At 42.6% G+C, this 23,793-nt stretch overlaps 1 protein-coding gene across 3 annotated transcripts in view; it reads left to right on the top strand.

Moving 5' to 3' along the window:
• The window catches only part of COL27A1 (collagen type XXVII alpha 1 chain), a 752,882-nt gene that overhangs the window by 101,470 nt on the left and 627,619 nt on the right, over positions 1-23,793 (top strand). For all 3 annotated transcript variants that reach the window (XM_077478787.1, XM_077478785.1, XM_077478786.1), the window contains exon 4: positions 7,628-7,681. In XM_077478787.1, the coding sequence (XP_077334913.1) occupies positions 7,628-7,681 (54 nt within the window). The remainder of the gene's footprint in view (positions 1-7,627; positions 7,682-23,793) is intronic.

The following is a 23,793-nucleotide window of genomic DNA, read 5'->3' as shown; positions in this document are numbered from 1 at the left end:
GTACATTTGGCATATTGAGAAATGGAACAGAGGAAGCCTTCAGCGGAGCTGGAAAGGGTAGGGGGGGGATTGCAGTACCTTTTTAAGTGATTGTAAAATCTTGTTCATTTTTTTATAAAAAAATATTACGCATGTTATACTAACCTGCTCTGTGTAGTGTTTTTGCATAGAGCAGCCCAGATCTTCCTCTTCTCGGGTCCCTCTCTGGCGCTCATGGCTCCTCCCTCCTGTTGAGTGCCCCCATGCCAAGCCGCAGCTCTGTGTGTCCTTGTGGGCAGGTTTGCAAGATAACTGTAATACATCACAGGAGATATCATTTGCTGCTAAGTGATTGCAGTATTCTATTCTGCATCTCCTCAATGTAATGCATAAAATCTGGCCTGTTAGTGGGTCCTGAAGACAGAGTTGATGACCACTGCATTAAGACAAAGAGCCGTGGTTCAGCTCTGCCCCACCGCCCCTTTCTTTCCTGATTGGCACCCACTGCTGTGTCTCAGCCAATCAGGAGGGAGAGTCCCAGATGGCAGAGGCACTCATGCACATTGCTGGATAGAGAAGGGGCTCAGGTAAGTATTAGGGGGGACTTGAGGGGGGCTGCTGCACACAGCTTTTTTATCTTAATGCATTAAGGTGAAAAAAATCTTCTGCATTTACAATCATTTTAATGCAAAGCAATGGATGGCCGAAGTGTCTACTATGCCACAGTTTGCTTCCAAAATAACACTGTTAAAGTGTGTGTCAAGCTAAGAACTATTTTGATAAGAGTGGGTAAGGATTAGATCATCTGTCAATTTTCCCACATTTCCTTATATAGTTGGTAAGGTTGAATAAAGACAACAGTCCATCCAGTTCAACCTGTGATGGTGTGTTTGTGCATGTGTTATGTCCTGTTTATTTATTACAGGTACTTCTATAGCTCCATCTGTTTATGCAGGGCTTTACATATTTATTATATATTTAAATCACTCCCTGCCCTCTTAGAGCTTCCAATCTAAGGTAAAGAACAAAAAGTAACTGTGCTACCCTGCTAATCTCCACCCCACTAGTATTCCAACACTGTATTGCGTATCAATATATTGCCATATAATCTCCTGCAATATTTGGTAAGCAAATAATATAGTGATCTTTAAGCAATAAGTGAGCAAATATATACTGGTCAATCAATAGTATAAATAAATACATGCACAACTCATTTTTAAAATGATTAGTTAAATAATAATGTTAGAGTCCAAACGTGATTAAATAAATTCATGTGACAGAGAAAGTGATCCAGGCCAAAAAAGTGCAACAGTCCGTTTAAATTAATAAAGTGACCCCTTCAATAGATTTCAGTGCGCCATGCAATCTTCCTTCACCACCGATTTGCTGGTCCCCAATAAAAATGCACGCTTACCAGACAGAAGCAATTGCAAGCTCGCACTCAATGCCACTTAATCTCCCGGTTGGACCATCAAAATGGGACAGAAAACTTCTCCCAAAGGCTTTCAACCAGCAACTGGCATTCGAGTCAATCCTAAAGATGTTCAGTGGAGTTGAGGTCAGGGTTCTGTGCAAGCCACTCAAGTTCCTCCAGACAAAACTCCTCAAACCATGTCTTTATGGATGGTGATCAGTAGGGTGGAGTTCAGGTCTCTGTGCAGGACATTTGAGTTCCAATCTAAGGTCCCCATACTCACATTCACACATACACATACTGGGGACAATTTAGACATGAGCAAATAAAATCTTTATTCCGGTCTGTGTTGCTGTTGACCAGTTCCCCTCACTTCTTGTCTAACATTATCAACAGGAGAAGAAGTAAAAAGGAAATCTTTCTAATGGAGCCCTGGATAGCATTAAAACTTGGCAGGGGTTCTAACCCTTCCCACTCTATTCAAAACTAGATTAGCGGTCGTGCGACCCTGTACTAGTAATGGCAGTGATCTGCGTTTTTTTTTTTGAGACTGCGACGACACATCGGGCACTTTTCACACATTTTTGGGTCGATTGACAACTATACAGCGATCAGTGCTATAAAAATGCACTGATTGCTGTATAAATGTCACTGTCAGGGAAGAGGTTAACACTAGGGGACGATGAAGGGGTTAACTGTGTTCCCTATGTGTGTGTTCTAACTGTGGGGGGTGGGACTGACTATAAAAGATGAGAGATTGTGGTTCCCAGCTCTTAGGAACCTACAATCTCTCTCCTCTGCTCACAGAACTGGGATGTGTGTGTTTAGACGCACACATCCCTGTTCTGCCTCTCATGCCCGTGATCGTCCGTGGCCAGCTGTCATCAGCTTCGGCACCCCTGCTGTGTAGCAGGCGCACAAAAGGCCACTTAAAAAGACCACCGTATAGCTACAACGGTTCGTGGGATCGTGCCGACCTCCTGCAGTATAATGACGGTGGCTGGTCATCAAGTGGTTAACGAAAATACTTTTGACTTGTTGGAATAGATAAAGAGAAGACCTTGTCAAAAACGACTCCTGTGTGCCTCTTCTTAAAATAAATATTGCTGTAACATAAAAGGACTGAATGTTGGGGGAATGCGGGTGGGATGGCTGTAGAGACATGATGGCCCCTAGCAGAGTGACCGGTGTTCTATCAGACATTACAAACAAAATTGCTTATTGCGCATGCACTATGCATTCCAACATGGCTGTTATGCATTTCAATAGGTTTCCTAAACTGACAGAACACAAAGGCGGCAGCGGACATCTTCTTACACCCAGGCAAGTCTTGAACTTCACTTATTTTAGCAATTACCTCACCTTATATACTGAAATAGCCTATTTCACTACGACTGAGTGAGGGTCTCAAAAAATGTCACTCTGCGCCAAATGGCTATCAGTTTGGTGCTGAGCAGTGCAGGGTGTACCAAAATGGTTGTCGCCACCTTCTGACTGCAGGCTTGTCACTGCTTTTCAAATGCAACATTAAAACAGTGTCACAGATTAAAAAATACTACAGTTCCGTATATAAAGTAAGTTTTTGTGCCTTCGTGTTCTGTCAGTTTACAAAACTTATTGGAACGCACGGTGCATGCGCGGTAAGCATTTTTTGCTCCGAGCGTCCCTTTCATTACAATTTCTGATGGGTAGCATTATTCTGTCAGGACGCCGGCCCTGGCCTGTGATCCTAGACTCAGGCCCGATGTAGGGGATCGGAATGAGGGTTGGTGGCTGCAGAGGAAGGAGTGATTTCATGTGCCTCTCTGCAGGGCAATCCTAGACAGTACTTTTTGGTTTTCCATTGTTCTTTACATTGAAAGCCTGTTTTTCTTGAGGGCTGACTAAAATATATGGGCACTTTCATCCTTTGTCAGGTGTCTGCCCAGACAAGGAGCAAGAGGTATTCCTTGGTTTTCTGGATTGGGAAACATGATGGAAGTTTGAAACGACACGTGCTGTAGATTTATTGGACTTTGTGAGGGGGTCATCCAGAGATAAGGGGCTCTCCTGCAGGCATGACAGAGGTGTATGGATTCCAGGATTGAAAGAAAGCAGGCCAAGACAGAGCCTTTGTAGGAGTAGAGGAGCAATGTGATTGAAGATAAGATACCATTGCTGCAAAGGATGGAAGGAAAGTGTAGGAGTCCTCTGCCCTGTGTGTGACTGAAGTAAATGTAGACCTGTTCTCCATACAAACTTCATCTATGCAATCCACATCTCTGATATCTTACTTTATCATAATTATTGTATTTTATTTTAATGTAATTTAAATAAGTGCAGACTTCTACTGTATATCCCAATAACTGTGCAAAATATCACACAGCAAAAGTGACTAGAGAAATAAGATCTAGCAACCACAATAAATGGCAAGTGCAAAAAAATAAACACAGTGTACAGTACAAAAATTAAATATCTAGGTTACCGGTAATCAAAAAGAAATGGTGTGTGTATGTGTGTGTATGTGTATGTGTGTGTGTGTATATATATATATATATATAATATAAATATTATATTGTGTGTGTGTGTGTCTCAAAAAAAAGTGAGTACACCCTACATTTTTTGTAAATATTCTTTTATCTTTTCATGTGACAACACTGAAGAAATTACACTTTGCTTCAATGTAAAGTAACAATGTAACAGTGCAAATTTGCTGTCCCCTCAAAATAAACACACATCCATTAATGTTTAAACTGCTGGCAACAAAGGTGAGTATACCCCTAAGTGAAAATGTTCAAATTGGGCCCAATTAGCCACTTTCCCTCCCCAGCGTCATGTGACTCATTAGCGTTACAAGGTCTCAGGTGTGAATGGGGAGCAGGTGTGTTAAATTTGGTGCTATCGCTATCACTCTCTCATACTAGTCACTGGAGTTTCAACATGGCACCTCATAACTACTCACTGAGGATCTGTAAAAAATGAATTGTTTGCTCTACATATAAGAAGATTGCCACAACCCTGCAACTGAGCTGCAGCACGGTTGCCAAGCCCATACAGCAGTTTAACAGGACAGGTTCCACGCAGAACTGGCCTCGCCATGGTCGACCAAAGAAGTTGAGCGTTATATCCAGAGGTTGTCTTTGGGAAATAGATGTATGAGTGCTGCCAGCATTGCTGCAGCGGTTGAAGGGGTGGGGGGGTCAGCCTGTCAGTGCTCAGACCACACGCCGCACACTGGATCAAATTGATCTGCATGGCTGTCGTCCCAGAAGGAAGCCTCTTTTAATGTTGATGCACAAGAAAGCCTGCAAACAGTTTGCTGTAGACAAGCAAACTAAGGACATGGATTACTGGAACCCTGTCTTGTGGTCTTTTTGTATCAGATGGTGTCAAGTGTGTGTGGCGGCAACCAGGTGAGGAGTGCAAAGACAAGTGTGTCTTGCCTACAATCAAGCATGGTGGTGGGAGTGACATGGTCTGGGGCTGCATGAGTGCTTCCGACACTGGGGAGCTACAGTTCATTGAGGGAACCATGAATGTCAACATGTACTTTGACATACTGAAGCAGACCATGTTCCCCTCCCTTCAGCGACTGGGCCACAGGGCAGTATTCCAACATAACGACCCCAAACACACATTCAAGACAACCACTGCCTTGCTAAAGAAGTTAAGGGTAAAGATGGACTGGCCAAGCATGTCTCCAGACCTAAACCCTATTGACCATCTGTGGGGTTTTCTTAAACGGAAAGTGGTTGAGAGCAAGGTCTCTAACATCCACCAGCTCTGTCATGTTATCATGGAGGAATAGAAGAGGACTCCAGTGACAACCCATGAAGCTGTGAAGCTCTGGTGAACACCATACCCAAGAGGGTTAAGACAGTGCTGGAAAATAATGGTGGCCACACAATCCATGGAAAATTTGGGCCCAATTTGACATTTTCACTTAGGGGTGTACCCACTTTTATTGCCAGCGGTTTAGACATTAATGGCTGTGTGTTGAGTTATTTTGAGGAGATAGCAAATTTACACTGTTATACAAGTTGTACACTCACATTGTAGCAAAGTGTAATTTCTTCAGTGTCGTCACATGAAAAGATAAATAATAAAATATTTACAAAAACATGAGGGATGTACTCACTTTTGTGAGATAGAGTGTGTGTATGTATGTATGTATGTATGTGTGTGTGTGTGTGTATATATATATATATATATAATATTGCAGTTTGGCTTGTGCAGTGTAAAAACCGGGAGGCATAGCTGCTGCCAGCAGCCTGTGAAAACCGATGATCGGTCGAAGCATGCGGAGACTGTATACTATTAGTTTGAATCATACCCTCATCCAAGGATGTGTGCCCCAAGTGCTCGCTTTCTGCATTTGGGGCTTATGGCCCTGTACATGAGTATCACTTGAAGGAGCCGCATACAGCCACAGTGTAGTTCAAACTGTCATTGATTTTGACAGGCTGCTGGCAGCAGGCTGACTGCTGCAACGGAGCACTGAAATGCACCCATTACACTGACATGCAGGGACCACACTGCTGTAGTATTTTTCAAGCATACATCCAATGTGATGTCACTTTGGCTCCGTGGACGTGTTGCATACATTGACTTTTTCGGGGGTTCTCTCAATTTTTCCATATCACGTTTTTATTCCTACATTTTCTTAAGTGTGACCTTGTCCATTGAAATAAAAATTAATTCAAATTTCTTCAAAAAGCCTCTTCGGCCAACGTCAAGTCTGAACTTCATTGTCTTCAGTAGTTAAAGTGATAAAGTCTTGTTTTTCTTCATTTAAAAATAATATACATGTTATACTCGCCTCCTTTTGTGCTGTGGTTTTTGCACAGAGCAGCCCCGATGCACCTCTTCTTGGGTCCCTCTTTGACACTTCTGGCCTCTCCCTCCTGCCGAGTGCCCCCACAGCAAGCAGCTTGTTATGGGGGCACCGGAATAGAAGCTCAGCCCTGCCCCCTCTCTCTCTCTCCTCATTAGCTCACTTTGACAACAGCGGGAGCCAATGACGCTCCACTGCTGTTTCAGCCAATCAGGATGAGTCTCTTGTGCAACATCACTCTAGATCGGAGGAGGCTCAGGTAAGTATTAGGGGGTGCTGAGGAGGCTGCTGCACACAGAAGGTTTTTTTTTTTTTTTAACTTAATGCATAGAATGCATTGAGATAAAAAACAAAACAAAAACTACTTCTACCTTTTTTATAACCACTCTAAGTTGGGTAAAGAATCTTTAGCATCCTGCACACTACTGGTGTATTGGGTGGTCCACTGCTATGCTCTGTGGTTCCATTCACCTGTAGTGATGTAGATGGTGGCAGATGGAACCACAGAACCTCAGACAGCGACACAGACTGATCCGGAAGTGCCAGGTTCCCTGCGTCTCCCAATGGAGAGGTACATTATAAGTGTCTTCATTTGAAAGGAGCATCATTTTTTCAATAATTTTTTTTACATTTTTTTTGCAAGTGAAAAAGCTACTTTGTGTAAAGGGAATTTAGCTGTTTATCAGAAATTAAGGATTATCTCACATTTTGCTGCGATTTATTGAAGTCCCATTGAAAATATGAAAAACGACATTGTCCATCTCTATTGACAATTTGGGGCCTGATCTTTTGCAATGTGACTGATTTACATTGGTGGAGGTGAAACATGTCTTTTTCACAATTTTTTTTTTTTATGTGACCTTAATAAACCACATAGAGTTTGCATGGATTGCTGGCCTTTTGAAATATAACAGTATTACCCATAGCCATGCACTACCAACCAGTGGCGTTCAAGGAGTCTGGTGCTAGATGGATCTATTTGCATGTTTTAATTGCCATCAGGACAAAAAGTGTTGGGAGAATTCTCCAACGAGAACACATACAAAAAATAAAACTTTTGGCTGTAGTGTTAGGTTTTAAAGTAATCAACTCCTTTTTTTTTTATTTATTTTTTTATGTCTAACCCATTTTTGTTACCTAGAAGGCTGTAAATTATGCAAGAACAAATCCTACCACATGTTTTTAAGTGCATGCGTGATTCAGAAAATCTGTATCTGCTTTTATTATTTTGGAGAGCTCCTATTTTTCTTTCGTAACACCCAAACGTCTCTGATGACCGCTGTCAGTATACCATGTCTTGTTAGAAATGTAAATATTTCTTTGATATTTTCATTTGGAATGTGATCACACAAAGCTTAATGTACAACTATTTTTTTTTCTTTTGCATTAATGTGTATATATATATTTTATTTTTTTTCCAGGGCCCACTTGGTCCTGCAGGACTTCCTGGACCACCTGGGAAAAGAGGTCCTCGGGTAAGTACCTGCAGTTTGCAGCACACATTACATTAGGTTAGAAATATGCAAAGTATTATTGGAAAAAAGTGAAAAGAAAGCCCAGCTCCAGCCAAAACACATATATTGTCACAGGGACAGGAAGTAAGATAGAATTTCCCAATGGAGACATCGACAGTGAAAAGATTAGGCATTCTGCATTCACATGAACTGATGAGGAACATGCTAACAGTAGGCTGCTTCTTCACTGCCCATTCATGGGCTGGGTTTGGGGAGATGACCAGCCCTATCTTAAAGTGAAGAAAATTTTGGGAGAAAAAAAGGAATTCATACATGGAACATCATAACCATGATTTGCCTTGAAATCACCCAGCAAAATGACGGACTGTCTTGATACCGGATTATATAAAAGTACAAATGTTTATTATTGAATATAAAAGGTTTTTTAGAAAAAATAAATTATATAGACATAAAATTTCAATGAGTACCTAATATAGCTGTAACATAGACAAAAAATGTTACGACGATATTTAGTGTCCAGTTCGGTCTTTAGTTTCTACTAGTTTCGCGACTTTTCTGTCGCTTCTTCAGGAGACCTTGTTTGTCTGAAATCAAAGTTTATCACAATTTATTTGACAGAAATAACCTAATTCAACATATTTGATGTATTGTTTTACAAAAAAACTTTAAGGGGGAAAGGGAAAAAAAAGGGGTAGAAAACTAAGTGTGCAGCTCACCACCACAAAGATATCGAATCGCAAAGCATTTGGAGTTCGGGTAGTCCCTGCCAACCAGGCTTTGACTAGAGGTCGACCGATATGGGTTTTTCTCTGGCCGATGCCGATATTTAGAAATCATGGCGGCCGATAGCCGATATATGATGCCGATTTTTTTGGGCCGATATGTTAGGCCGATTTTAATTTTATTTATTTATTTTTTTCCTTTTTTATTTTTTATTTTATTTTTTAATCCCCCTTGATCTAACACACCTTTCCCACTGGGGCATTTTTCAGGCGCTTTTGGGCTAAAAATAGCGCCTGTAAAATGGCTCCCCTGCAGTCTGTGTGAAAGACAGAGTGCTTTCACACTGAGGCAATGCGCTGGCAGGATCTTAAAAAAAAAGTCCTGCAAGCAGCACGTTTGGAGTGGTGTATACCGCTCCTCCACCACTCCTGCCCATTGATATGAATGGGCACCACTGCTGAAGCGCATGCAATGCGATTTGGCAGCAGTGCTTAATGGGCGCATTTAACCTCTTCCTTGGCCGCTAGCTGGGTTATATGTGCCCCACTAGCCAAATAGCACCGCTAAAATGATGGTAAAGAGCGCTAAAACTTGCGTTTTACCATCAACGCCTGCCCGCTCCAGTGTGAAAGCAGCCTTCATAAGTGATACAGAAAATTTCTTACATTTAAACATTTATTAAACAAAACAAAACCCCCAATCAGTTTACTTGTATGTATGATTTAGATAAAAAAAAAAAAAAAAAAAAACCTATATATTAAATAAAAACAGGTAGTCAAAACTTTTGGACGAAAAAAAAAATGGGCTAACTTTACTGTTTTTATTTTATTTTTATTTTTTAAATAGTGTATTTTTTTCCTAAAAAAAATGCATTTGAAAGACCTCTGTGCAAATGCCGTGTGACATAAAATATTGCAACAACCGCTATTTTATTCCCTAGGATCTCTGCTAAAAAAATATATATCATTTTTGGGGGTGAAAATACAAGATTTTTACTTGTAAGCAACAAGTGTCAGAAAAGATTGTCTTTAAATGGTTAAACTGAGAACTTCTACACACAGAGATGACTTCATTCATTCAAGTGTAAACATTGTATCATTTAGTTCTTTTCTTGGCAGTCTGCCCAGAGAGGAGGAAAGGGTTGCTATGACGACTCAGGCAACTTACACTGACTGAAATGACTTCTGTAATAGAAAAGTCCCGCTGTAGTTCTAAAACGGCTTTTTATCAGCTCAAATCGGCCGATGCCGATTATTTAAAAAACGGCAAATATCGGCCGATATATCGGCCGGCCGATATATCGGTCGACCTCTAGCTTTGACCACCACTTTTTGGGGCGGACACGGGAGGTTCAAAATCAGCTACAAAACAATAATCAGAGATTCTTAATAATAGGCATGTTGTAACTATTATATGCATTTAAAACATAACATTTATGTCTCAATATGGGTACAACATCCACATACCAGTATAGCCAGATGCTTTTAAACGATGCAGCGTGGAAAAAGGTACATCGATTCGGCAACGCTAAGGTCCAAGTATGGATATGAACATGCCCAGGAAAATATTATAATGGATCTGGTTCACAATAGGCACTGCGCCTATATCAAGTAAAATAGGAGATCCAGGTCTCTGCCCAATGCACCATAGATGTTTGTATGTGCAGAGTTGAACCTGGTGAAGATATACATAAATCAGCCAGGTGGATATATTTTATACAGGGGTGGCTCTAGATTAATGGCCACCATAGAGGACATTTGAAAAAGCGCTTACCAATAGGCGAGGTCCCTCCTATTTACGGGTTCTTAGTGAAGACGACAGTTCTAGCCTGGAGGCCCTCAGTCCTCCGTTCTGCTGCTGTAAAGGAGCGCCATAATGGCGCACCTTTAACCTCCAACCCGGCGGCGTCAGAGGCCCGACGCTGGCGCCGAGCTATGACGTCGCCGGGTCCGCCGCTCCTAATGCGCATGCGCCAGAACGTGGCGACGTGCATCAGCTTGAGTCACCGTGGAAACCCTCGGTGACTCATTGCTAGAGCGGACCTGGTGCCGCCCACAAGTGGGAGCCTTACAGGGCCGCCGGAGAGGCGCGTGCCCGCCCCTGGGAGTCTCCTCCCATACTCCACTCTGTGCACCAATATCAATATCAGATAGCTTGAGTGTCTCACACTTCGCTTAACAATGCAAGAATCAATAGATGCAAAAAGTAAACGAAAGATAAGATTTTAAATCAATTAAATTGGCAGCATTTTTTTACATATATTTTTTGTCTGTAATTCTCACCATACGTAGCACTTGTCTAAGAGAAAATAATACAAAAACATGGTTAAATAAATTAGGGTACTAAGTCAAGACGGACTCATGGTTATGATGTTCCACGTATGAATTCCTTTTTTTTCTCCCAAAATTTTCTTTGTAGTTAATGTATAAGGATGAGGATACCATATACCCCCGTTTTGTAAACTAGGCACAACAATATAACTACCTATCTTAAAGTGGTTGTAAAGGCATAAGGTTTTTTATTTTTTTTTTATTTTAATGCATTCTATGCATTAAGATAAAAAGCCTTATGTGTGCAGAAGCCCTCCTAATGCTTACCTTACCTGAGGTCCATCTCTATCCAGTGATGGTGCATGAGAGACTCGGCTGCCTGGAACATTCCTCTTCATTGGCTGAGGCAATCAAAGTCAGTGAGCCAATGAGGTAAGAAGGGGCGGGGCCGGGGGGTCCGTGTGTGAATGGACACGGGAAACTCTGACTTAGCTTGGGTGCCCCCCCCCAGAGCAAGCTGCTTGCTCTGAGGGCACTCGTCAGGAGGGAGGAGCCAGGAGAGCTGAAGAGGGAAATGAGAGAAGATCTGGCTGCTCTGAGCAAAACCACTGCATAGAGCAGGTAAGTATAACATGTTTGCTATTTTTAAGAAGGAAAAAAAAAATGAGACTTTACAATCACTGCAGCAGCAGAGCAAAGTATGATCACTGGGCTGGCTGTGCTATGTGGCAGAGCTGTGTAAATTGCACTAAGTAGACACAACAACAAATCTTTTCACATTCTTTTTTTATCTTTAGAAACCCTTTTGATCAATGCTCTTTATCGTTTGCATTATTTCACTGCAGTCAGCACTCTTTTTATACCATGCACTATACCTCAATTCTGTTCTGGATTAAGCTTCCAGTGGAGCATAAAGGTGACATGAATATAAATCGGTGGTCTGTCTAACACTTAAAAATCTCAGTTAACAGTCTGCTCACTGCTATACGCTCATTTTATAATTTTAGCAGACTTTTGCAGTAAAACAGGCATTTTTCCATGTAAATTACAATGCCATGCCCTATGCCACCACAGGTTAGACCAGGGCTTGACAAAGTTGCTTTGAATCTAGGAGCCAGGTAAAAAAATAAAAAAAATTAAGAGCTAGTTTTCTTTTTCAGCATGGTGTGGGATGTCGGCACCAGGGTCAAGACAATTCAAGACAAGTCATTTGCCCCCCCCCCCCCAACCCTAAGGCTCCATTCACACCATGGTGTCCTTGTACTTCTTTTGGGCATCTTTTTCGTCAGGTGACAATCGTGGCAAAATCGTGCCACAATTTGGTAGCATTCAAAATAGCCGAGATCGCAAGGCATCCCACGATTTGCGGCATTTCACCTGCAAAATGGAACACCATGGTGTGCATGGAGCCTAACTTACTTACAGCAGAGCAGCCAGCCAATAACCCTGATGTACCCCCATTACTTCAGGGCTATAGGCTGCCTGGAGAGAATGATAATAAAAACCTGTTAAAGGGGGATACTCTGCTAAATTAGGCCCCATTCACACCCTAGTGCATTGGTATTGCGCCAGAATTTATGTGATTCTGCACACAATCTCAAAATGCACTACAACGGCAAAAAGCTGGTTCAGGTGTCATTATTGTAAAATGCGGTGTGGTTTTGTCGCAACTGCAATTTACTGTGTGGTAAATCACATTGCGTGGAGCAGGAGCTTCTTTTGGGCGACATACTTCATACAATGTCATTTGCTGCTATTGTCTTGTGATTTTACTGCGTGGCAATTTGTATCGCATGAAGCTTGTCGCCCAAAAAGAAACGGGAGGTTCTTTTAGGCGACAAGCTTTAGGAGATAAAATTTTCCGTGCAACATTCACAGCAAACTGCATCACGTTTTTAGGTGCCTTTGCAAAATGCAGGTTCAGGCACCATTATTTTCAATTGCAGGTGGGAATGGAGCCACCCTGGTTCACACATGCGATTTCTGGATGCGTTTTAAAACTCAGATTTGCATGACAGGCTAGATATGTGTTCCTATTGAGGTGATTCACAGATGTGGTCCACACACACATTGTGCTTTGAGTGCCATTATGAAGAGGATCCTGTGTGAGTTTTTGGCAGTGCATTCCAGACTCACAAGTGATAGAGTAGAGTGGCATGCAGAGATAAGTGTTCACATTGAAGTCAATGGGAGGCAGTTGTGGAGTGAGAGAGGGCAAAATTGCACGCAATGACCTTGCAATTTCAGTACACATAGGTGTGAGCCCAGGCACCAGGAAGCAATTTCTAGTCGCCATGGTGACCTGGCGTCTGGGATTTGTCGCTCCCTGGGTTAGACACTGTACTGAAGCTGTAGCCCTCCAATAACATCTTCACTTTTCCCCCTCTTTCTATGCCCATATAGGCAGATTGAAACCATAATACCTCCTGGGTGCTCTGTGTCACATATCACTATTCTTGAGTGATCTTGCGTCCTAGGCTGCATGTTTTAAAGCGGTAGTAAACCATGTTAAAAAATAAATAAAAGATGCAGGTTCCCCTGCAGTATGATCCGCATACTAGCACATTATGATAGACTTACTAAAAATGACATCATTCCAGCTGTGCCCTGTCAGGGAATCCATCTTCACCCAGTCTTCCGAGTTCACTTGCTCCAGCCACAATAACGTCTCTCCAGCGCATATGTACGTGTGCGTGCCGGATTCAGCTGCAGCATAGCTCCTCTCAATAGACTGTTTGCTGTCCTTTGAGAGTGCAGTGCAGATTGCACCAACAGCTATACCATGCAAAAATCCTAGTAGGATAAAGCTGTTGTGAGAGGTTACCCAATGCAACTGCGTTGCAGTTTTTTTTTTTGTTTAGGATAACATGATAAATTGTGAACATCTGCTTAGTTGCTGTTGGCAACTCATCCTTATTTCCTGTTCTCCCCTCTTGCTACTTGTCCTTCCTTTTTTTTTTCATTTAGCATTACAATAAGTATATTTTATTACTGTAAATCGAGGCTAAATTGTATCCAGAGGGACATATTAAGCCAGAGATATATTTGTACATTCTGTTTTTTTTATTTTTATTTTTGTTAGTTTCACTGACAACCTCCCCTGGACAGCAGCGACCTGCGTGTCACACTTGAAGTTAAAATACAATATAACCAATAAAAGGCGAATATTTAACACATCTGTGCAGGATTCCTGAAGCTTGTAACTGTAGATTATATCCGCAGTGGCTTGCACCTCCCGTAATTCTGGGTCAATGGCAAATTCTGAGTTCAGACTTGATCTGTACTCCACAGTTTTGGAAAGTGACGCTGGAAAAGGAAAGAATTTGGCTTTTATTCTCCAGTTCACATCCAATGTTTATTTCTCCCAATTTTGCAGCAGACATTCTGTAAAGGGGAAGCAGGAATTAAATCCCTAAAGGGACTGCGTTTGGGAGTGTTAATTTTTGTAGTTGGGAAGATATAGTGCATACAGATGTATATAAGCAGTAAAGCAGACCTTTTGTTGTGCTTTTTTGTATAAGCGTATTAAAGCTGAGCTCCAAGCAGATAAAACAAAACAAAAAAACGCCATTTAATGCAACTTTAAAGGAGTTGTAAAGGCGGAAGGTTTTTTAACTTGAAGAGAAACTGCAGTCTGCTCACATAATTTGTAATAAAAACCTCTTTGCCATTCTGAAGCTTCCCCCCCAACCACTTTATATATTTTATATATATACTGTGATTCTGTACTTGCCAAATGTGCTTCAGAAAACTCCCTCCACTGAGTCTGGCTGCATCCATTGTAACTGTGGGAAGCTGAGGGTGCTGCCTGTTCACTTCATGGATTTACAGACACACCTCCAGCTCTCATTGGCCCTCTTATGACTCATCCCCCTCCCTTCCTGGTAAACTCTCAGGAGTGTGAGAGAGAGAGCTGTACATGAGGCCTTTTTACAGGACAAGAAACAGGAAATGGGCTGTATAAGTTATTTAATAGCAGAAAAAATGTTTTACTATCTACAGGTAAAACAACAAGGACAGAGGATTTAATAGATGGAAAGATGAAAAAATGACCGTTCATTCAGAGCATGCGCCAATGACATTATCAGCGCAGTATACAGCAAATATCTCCTAAACGGTGCAAGCTTAGGAGATATTTACAGTACCTATAGTTAAGCCTTATTATAGGATTACCTATAGGGGAAAGTTTACTTCCTCCTTTAACCACTAGCCGATCTGCTCACGCATATATACTGCGGCAGGTCGGCTCTCTTGTGCAAATTGCTGTACCTCTACTCTGTCTGCATTTCCCCGTTTTGACAGGGGACATGACAGATCTTCTGTTCTCAATGATCGAAACAGTGATCTCTGTTATGGGCCCGGTAGCCCATTCCCCCTACAGTTAGAATACACCTAGGGAACACACTTAACCCCTTGATCACCTCCTAGTGTTAACCTCTTCACTGCCAGTGTAATTTTTATATGAGCACTGATCAATGTAATAATGTCACTGGTCCCCAAAAAGTGTCATTTTGGGTCAGATTTGTCCCCCGCAATGTCGCAGTCCCGCTAAAAATCACAGATCGCCGACATTGCCAGTAAAAACAATAAAATAAAAGTCCCTAAATCTAACCTGTAGTTTGTAGACGTGATAACTTTTGCGTAAACAAATCAATATAAGTCTATTGCGATTTTTTTTTTCTTCTTTTTTTAACCAAAAATATGTAGAAGAATACATATTGGCCTAAACTAGTGAATACATTTTTGTTTTATTTATAGATTTTTTTGGGAGGATATTTATTTTTATTTTTTTCAAAATTGTCGCTCTGTTTATAGCGCAAAAAAAAAAAACGCAGAGATGATCAAATACCACCAAAAAAAAGCTCTATTTGTGGGGAAAAAGGACGGCCATTTTGTTTGGGTACAACGTCGCACGAACACGCAATTGTTAGTTAAAGTGACACAGTGCCGTATCGCAAAAAATTTAATTTTTAATACGGCTTACCTGTAAAAATCCTTTTCTTTGAAGTACATCACGGCACACAAAGTCATAGTCGTAGTAGTTACTATAAAAACCAAAAAATTTAGCACTTAAAATAGAAAACACCTTGTGGAGAGAAGTGTTATAACACACAAAAATATAAATGTAATGGATAGCGTAGCCAAGCTACACCAAATAAAGGCAAGTGCACTTAGTATAACTACACAAGTGTGAAAAAGTCTTTGTGACCCGTGACATGAAAAAACAAAAAAAGTTCAAATAATGGATGTACCAAGTGGCCTGGGACTATACCAAGACCCTACATAAAAGACAATAGTCTCTATAATCCTAGATGATCACTTTACGGTAGAGAGTAGTCAGGATCTGTTGCAATGCCACACGTCAAAATACCCCAGAGGTGAAGACAGCAGCTGGATGTCAGCCTTCATACACATACCACGTTATAAACAGGAAAGGTAATGGATACGCTTACCCGAAGGTGTGGACCCACACACCTTGGTGGTGAGTCATTCAGACATCAAATTGCGATAGACAGCAATTCCTCCATCCAGGTGATGTAAACCTCAGCTATGCCAATACACCATACAATCTCGGGGTATCCAATCCGGGACATTTTTCGGCTCCAAGGTAGTAAAAAGGACAATCACACCCCAAATAGGTGCATAAAAAATGCAAACAGAAAAAGAGGGAAAAAACAAAAAGCCTCTTCATAGAGCAGATTAATCCGATAGGAAATGTTTTATTAAAACAAATTTAAAAAAACAAGATACATGTATGTACAAACCTTCAATGAAGAAGGGTGCAAAAATACAGATATCAATAAAAAAAAGCGTAGAAAGTCTGCAGGCTATGTACCCGACATGTTTCGCAATAAACTTGCTTCAACTGGGGCATCTGTTCAGTAAATGTGTTTTACAATTTTTCTAGCAATTATTTTCTGTGCACAATGCCTGCCAGCACAGTTTAGTTCTGCCTTAACCACTTCATCCCCAGAAGGATTTGCCCCCTTAATGACCAGGCCATTTCTTATCGTACATCATGGGACACAGAACCATAGTAGTTACTATGTGGGTTATAGGCCACCTTCAGGTGATGGACACTGGCACGCCCTAAGACAAAAAGTGCACTCCCTATATAACCCCTCCAACTGCTGGGAGTACCTCAGTTTTGTAGCAAAGCAATACAGGTGTATACCAAGAAGGGAGGGACCTCTGTGTCCCGTGATGTACTTCAAAGAAAAGGATTTTACAGGTAAGCCGTTATAAAAATCCTATTTTCTTATTGTACATCATGGGACACAGAGCCATAGTAGTTGCTATGTGGGATGTCCCATAGCAATGCCAACTGAAGGGACTGGTAACCAGTTGAGGCTCTGGTGCACTTCGAGCAATAAACGCATTGGGAAGTCCAGAGCTTGGACCTTCTTGTTCCAAGTTGACAGGATACTGTTTTGCAGCAGTCTTGAATGAAACTGTGCATAAAGAACAGCCTCGAAAGAAGCCACCATCTTCCCCAATAACTTCATGCAAAGTCAAATAGAAGGATTCTTCTTTGTTTTGACCAATTGAATCAGTTCCTTTATGGAACTGACCCTTTCCTGGGGAAAATACAGCTTCTTCTGAACCGTATCTATGATCAGCACCAAGTACTGCAATCTCAAAGGTTTTAAGGAGGATTTCTCTAGGTTGAGAATCCAACCTAGGCATTTCAGGTAGCCCACTGCGGTGACCAAACTCTGGTTTAAGTAGGCTACCGACTGATCTACCAAGAGTAGATCATCTGAATAGGCTAGTATCGTTATACCTTGAGCCCTTAGCCTGACTAAAGAAGGAGCTGGAACCTTTGTAAACACTCGAAGTGCAGTAGCTAGACCGAATGGCAGAGCTACAAACTGAAAATTACGATTTTCTACCTTGAAGCGTAGAAAATTCTGGTGAGCGGGGAAAATCGGGACATGGAGAGAAGCATCCTTGATGTCAATTGACGCTGGAAATTCTCCCCCTTGTAGGATGGAGACTACTGATTGGATTGACTCCATGAGAAAAGAACGGATATTCAAAAACCGATTTAGATCTTTGAGATCTAAAATGGGTCTGACATCCCTGTTTAGTTTTGAAACCGAGAAAAGGTTTGAATAAAACCCTAATCCTTGCTCTTCCAAGGGGACCACCGATATCCCTCTGAGACAAGAGATGATCCAAAGCTAGAAAGAGGGACTTCTTTTTCACTGGATCTGTGGGAACGCTCGACCTCAGAAAGCGAGGACAGGAACTCTCAGAACTCTAGTTTGTAACCTAGAGATATTGAGAAAGCCACCCATCTGTCTTTACATTGTTCCTGCCAGATCCTTGAAACCTGTAGAAGCCTTCCCCCAACTCGAGCAAGCGGGGGTGCCCCTTCATAAGGAGGTTTTATTATTTTTTGTGGGTTACCTCCCCCAGGTCCTCTTTTGACCCTGGGACCTACCCTGAGGTTTACCTCTTGCACTTGATGGAGAAGGCCGTCGTGACTGCCTGGAGGCTGATGCCCCTGGCACTTAAGAAGAAGTATGTCTAAAAGAAAAATGCTTAAACTTCTTAACCAGAAATTCTTTGGATATACTTATCCAGATCATCTCCACATAACATTTCACCATGAAATGGGAAACTGGCTTTTTGCATGGCGCTTCGGCTGACCAATTTTTCAACCATAGGATTCTATGCACATATCCCAGCCCTAGCATGAGCCATGAGGCCTGGAGAATAGAATATTTCATAGCATCTACTGTAAAACACAACACTTCTGATATCCCGGCCAAATCTTGTGCCCGCTGATCAGGAATAACCTTGAGTACCTCCCATAAACTGGTCCTTTAAGGACTGAGATACTCCAATCGCTGCCAGCGCAGGCTGAACCTGTGAGCGAAATATAGTTTAAAAAAAAACCAAAAACGAATTCCAACTTCTTATCTGTTGGACCCTTTAGCATATGAGCATTGTCTACTGGTCAAGTCAGGTTTTAGTTTACAGAGGACATAACAGCGTCCATTGCTGGAATTCCCCATTTTCTTAACTCTTCCTCCATAGGATAAAGTATTGATTTTTTTTTTCAGAGGAGTAAAACTGTTTATCTGGGTGCTCCCACTCAGAATGCATAAGCTTTTTTTAAAACCATAAATGGATAGCAAAAGCATGAACTGATTGGGGAGGCTTTAGTGAACCCAAACCAGAAGTGGGCTCATCGTACTGACAGCGCTGCTGGCAGTAAAAATGTGGAGCGGACCAATTCAGTCAGATTTTACCAACAACCTTTCCTGCGAACCTAATCTTTCCGTATTCGGTTCTTCGGAAGAGGAGACATCAGCCTCTTCCTGGTCCCCTGAGAGAAATTAGTCATCTCTTGCCCCTTGTTCCTCAGCATGAGGGACCTGAGCAAATGGACAGGGACTTGATACGCTTAGTCCCACTCTGGGATGCGATTAAGCATACATTTTTTTGCTCCAAACTAAAATGGTTGAAGAAAAAAACCTCCTTAGTAACATACATAGGGGCTGCAGTGTTAAGAGCAGCTACAACACATGCTGCTCCTGATGGTTCACTCTGACCAGCCATATTACTCTCAGGGGAGGATGCCATCTTTACTAAGATGGTTCTAGGCTTCTGTGTGACTGTAGAAGTCTTTCTAGAGCCCCTTCTGTGGTGTTTTTACCCCCCCCCCTCTGACCATAGTCCGACGCACAAAGCAGAGGTACTACCAGACCAGAAGGAATGCATTCACTTGCTTGCGCAATAGTCCAGCTCTGTTGCTGCTATTAATACCCAGCCTTATGCAGCAGTAAATGTGTCAAAAGGAATGCCTGTGTCACAAAACCTTTAATATGCCACCTTTGCTCACCCCACCCCAGCCTGTGGCTCTTCCCCTCTTTTTTTAAAAAAAAAGCTCTTTCCTGCACAAACGCAGGCTCCGATCCTATGGGATCCACAGGGAGGGAAGAAGGAATGGCGAGGGGAATTCTGGAAGCCGCTTTCCCTGAGAACATGGGAAGAATATACAGCACAGGGGGTCATCTGGTGGGGAGAGGGAACCCCACAGACTTACCAGAGGTCTTGCTCAATACAGCCCCCATTGGTGATACATAGGCATGACAACACTTACCTAAATTTAACCCTTTCATGACTAAGCCTATTTTTGGTGTTTTACAAGTTAAAATCCATATTTTTTTTACTAGAAAATTACTTGGAGCCCCCAAACATTATATATATTTTTTTAGCAGAGAAACGGCAATTGTTGCAATATTTTATGTCACACGGTATTTGCGCAGCAGTGTTTTTAAATGCAACTTTTTGGGAAAAGGGACACTTTCATGAATTTAAAAAAAACTAAACAGTAAAATTAGCCCAATTTTTTTGCATACTGTGAAAGATAATGTTACACTGAGTAAAAAGATACCAAACATGTCACACTTTATAATTACACGCACTCGTGGAATGACGACAAACTACGGTACCTAAAAATCTCAATAGGCGACGCTTTAAAAAAAATTCCGGTTACCAGGCTAATTACAGAAGAGGTCTAGTGCTAGAATTATTGCTCTCGCTCTAACGATCGCGGTGATACCTCACATGTGTGATTTGAACACCATTTACATATGCAGGCGTTACTTCCATATGCGCTTTCTTTGCTGCGCGGGGACGGGGGGGCGCTTTAAAAAAAAATGTTTTTCTTATTTTAAAATTAATAAATTGTTTTAAAAAATAAATAAAAATTTTGATCACTTTTATTGCTGTCACAAGGAATGTAAACATCCCTTGTGACAGTAATAGATGGTGACAGGTACTCTTTATGGAGGGATCGGGGGTGACTCTGAATACTGTATATATTTTTAAATCCGGCGCCATTGGCAGTCGAGTAAACGGGAAGTGACGCCATGACGTCGCTTCCATGATTATAATTAGGAGACTGGACTGAAGCCGCTTATGGCTTCATTCCAGTCCCTCCCTAGCTGCTAGAAGCGGCGGATGTGCCATCGGTGCTCCCGTTTGAACGGGAGCACCGGTAAGAGAGCGGCGGGAGGCAGGGCTGGACTGGGACAGAAATTCGGCCCTGGACTTCATCCAGAATGGCCCACTTACATTTTGAGTGTCCCATCACCAGCCACTTACAACATAGTGTCCAATCAGCACCCCCTTACATCAGAGTGTCCCATGAGCAGCCCCCTTACATCAGAGTGTCCCATGAGCAGCCCCCTTACATCAGAGTGTCCCATGAGCAGCCCCCTTACATCAGAGTGTCCCATAAGCACCCCCTTACATCAGAGTGTCCCATAAGCAGCCCCCTTACATCAGAGTGTCCCATAAGCAGCCCCCTTACATCAGAGTGTCCCATCAGCAGCCCCCTTACATCAGAGTGTCCCATCAACAGCCCCCTTACATCAGACTGTCCCATCAGCACCCCCTTACATCAGACTGTCCCATCAGCACCCCCTTACATCAGAGTGTCCCATCAGCAGCCCCCTTACATCAGAGTGTCCCATCAGCACCCCCTTACATCAGAGTTTCCCATCAGCACCCCCTTACATCAGAGTGTCCCATCATCAGCCCCCTTACATCAAAGTGTCCCATCACCAGCCCCCTTACATCAGAGTGGCCCACTGAGCCATCGGCCCACCGGGAAACTCCCTGTAGTCCCTATGGCCAGTACATGCCTGGCGGGAGGTGGGGATGTCCCCTCCCGCTCCTCCGGCATAACAGCCAAGCGGCTTTTAGCCACATCGGTTGTTATGTCTGGAAAGCCGATCGTCCGCTCTGAAAAACTGTACCGGGATGATGCCTGCAGGTACGCACATCTGCGTATGCTCGGCGGCAAGGGGTTAAAGGAGACATTCATAAGAAAATTTTAAAAATTTATTTGAAAACATTCACCTTTCCCGCCGTAAGGCTTTCTGTGGTAAACCAACAGACCCAATCTTCACCCTCCACGGTGGGTTCTGTTAAACCTTCAGGAGGTAGGGATCCTCGAGGAAACCTACAATCTTGGGCCTGTAATAGCATCACCTCCAGTAAAAACTTTATAGCCTTAATGCCGAAAAAGTCCTGGGTCCAGGTTCCAGCTCTCTAAAGAAAAGCCTTACAAGCAAGACCTTGTTTATTCGGATACGAGGACCGGAGACCATTCAATTCGGCCAAAAAGATACATTGAATGGATCCGACTGCATGGCTAGCCCCAGAAAGAATTGCTCCAGTGGAGCTCAGCACAGTACATCTTTAGTTGACCAACACCTTAGATACTGGCAGAAAAACTGAGAAACTCCCAGCAGTGGGAGGGGTTATATAGGGAGTGCACTTTTTGTCTTAGGGCGTGACAGTGTCCCTCACCTGAAGGTGGCCTATAACCCACATAGTAACTACTATGGTTCTGTGTCCCATGATGTACGATAAGAAATGGCCTGGTCATTAAGGGGGCAAATCCTTCTGGGGCTAAAGTGGTTAAGGCAGAACTAAACTATGCTGGCAGGCATTGTACACAGAAAATAATTGCTAGAAAAATTGTAAAACACATTTACTGAACAGAATTACAACATTTCTACAACCAAAAATGCTATTTCCCCTAGTATTTTTAACTCTAATTGCAGTTTAAAGGACATGTTCAGTTTTAGTTCAACCACTCTAGTCCCCTAACCTAGAACACCCCCCCCCCCCCCCCCACACACACACACCTAGATGGTAGCCTCCTCCTGTGTTTTTACATTCGTTTGTCCGAAGTCTTCTATGGCTCTGGCTGTGCTTCTGCGGTGACTTCCTGTAGACTTCAATGGGCTGTGCTCTTATACTAGAGGTGCTGGGCAACCCCACCATTCAAGTCTATAAGGAATCACTGGAATCATCAAATCCTTTTTTTATAGAAATGACAGCTGGGCATTCAGAGATATTAAAGCAGCATTAAACCTAGCACCAATCATTAGATCTGTGGCTGCATCCATTTTCTTTTATTTGGCTTTTTTTCTCTGTGTCTTCACCTGGGGATCTGGCCAATATCGCACCTCCTGTATTAGTGAGACACCATCCTGGAAGAATAAGCACAGGAGACACAGCAGACCGCAGCATTGTCAGTCTGGGGTGGGGAGGGTAGTATTAAATGTATTAGCAGATTTAAACGCACTTACAAGCTGAAGCCAAACTCCAGCTCACACTTTATAATAGACTACAGGGTTGAAGGTTTTGTATGAATAAAATCTGATCATTTTAACTAGTGTTGTCTCATGCATACTGCTGAATAGCTTGAGCTTTTGAAAACAATAGACTTGCTGGCTGGATCAGGTGAAAATAGAAGAAAGAGAGCCTAAAAAACAAAATGACTCCAGGAGTTGGTGAGCTGTACTATAATAAATGTTTGCTTTTGGGTTTAATATCTCTTTAAAGGAAAAGTATAGCCAAAGCTATTTGGGCCATACTTATCCTGGGGATCACAGGAGTGCAGTCTTTCCTGCACTCCTGTGACCCATTTTAAGCCAACAGCAGGCTAAAGCCCTCTTATCAGCTGATATCAGTGAGCCGGTCCAGGCTCTGAAAAGATCCTACCCAATTGGTCGGGATCCACCCAGATTCCTGGATGGGCAGCTGGCTCAGCATCTCCGTAATCCACCAAGACCCCTTTCTTACCGAGGAAGTTTTCAGGTGTTTTAGCGCCTAAAAACTGCCTCCAATTCATTACAATGGGTGCTTTCACACTGGGATGGTGCGCTTACAGGACGTTCAGAAAAGTCCTGCAAGCAGGATTTATGGGGCGGTTTTGGGATTGCTGTATACAGCGTTTCCAAAACGCCCTACCCATTGCTATGAAAGGGCAGCACTTCCAAAGTGCCTGAAAAGTGCCACAACATGGGAGTCTTTAACCCCTTTTTGGGGTTAAAAGTGCCCCGATAGTGGCCAAAAGGCAGCACAAAAGTGCCGATTAAACCACAGTAAAACGCCACTAAAACGAGCATCGCTTTACCGCTAATGGCTGATGCTTTCAATGTGAAAGTAGTCTGAGCCTGAGCCAGCCACTCCCGCCCCTACACAGCCTAGCGTCCCAGGGAGTGCTGGAGGAGCAGAGCGGAGAGCTGGTGACTAAGGCTAGGTTTCCACTATTGCGACCTGAAAGTCGCATTATTTTTCTGA

This window comes from Lithobates pipiens, unplaced genomic scaffold (assembly GCF_037356315.1).
Source record: "Lithobates pipiens isolate NorthernLeopardFrog02 unplaced genomic scaffold, aLitPip1_a1.2 Scaffold_1, whole genome shotgun sequence".
Lineage (NCBI taxonomy): Eukaryota > Metazoa > Chordata > Amphibia > Anura > Ranidae > Lithobates > Lithobates pipiens.
Note: the sequence above shows the minus strand (reverse complement) of the source record. Positions and strands in the feature narration are given on the sequence as shown.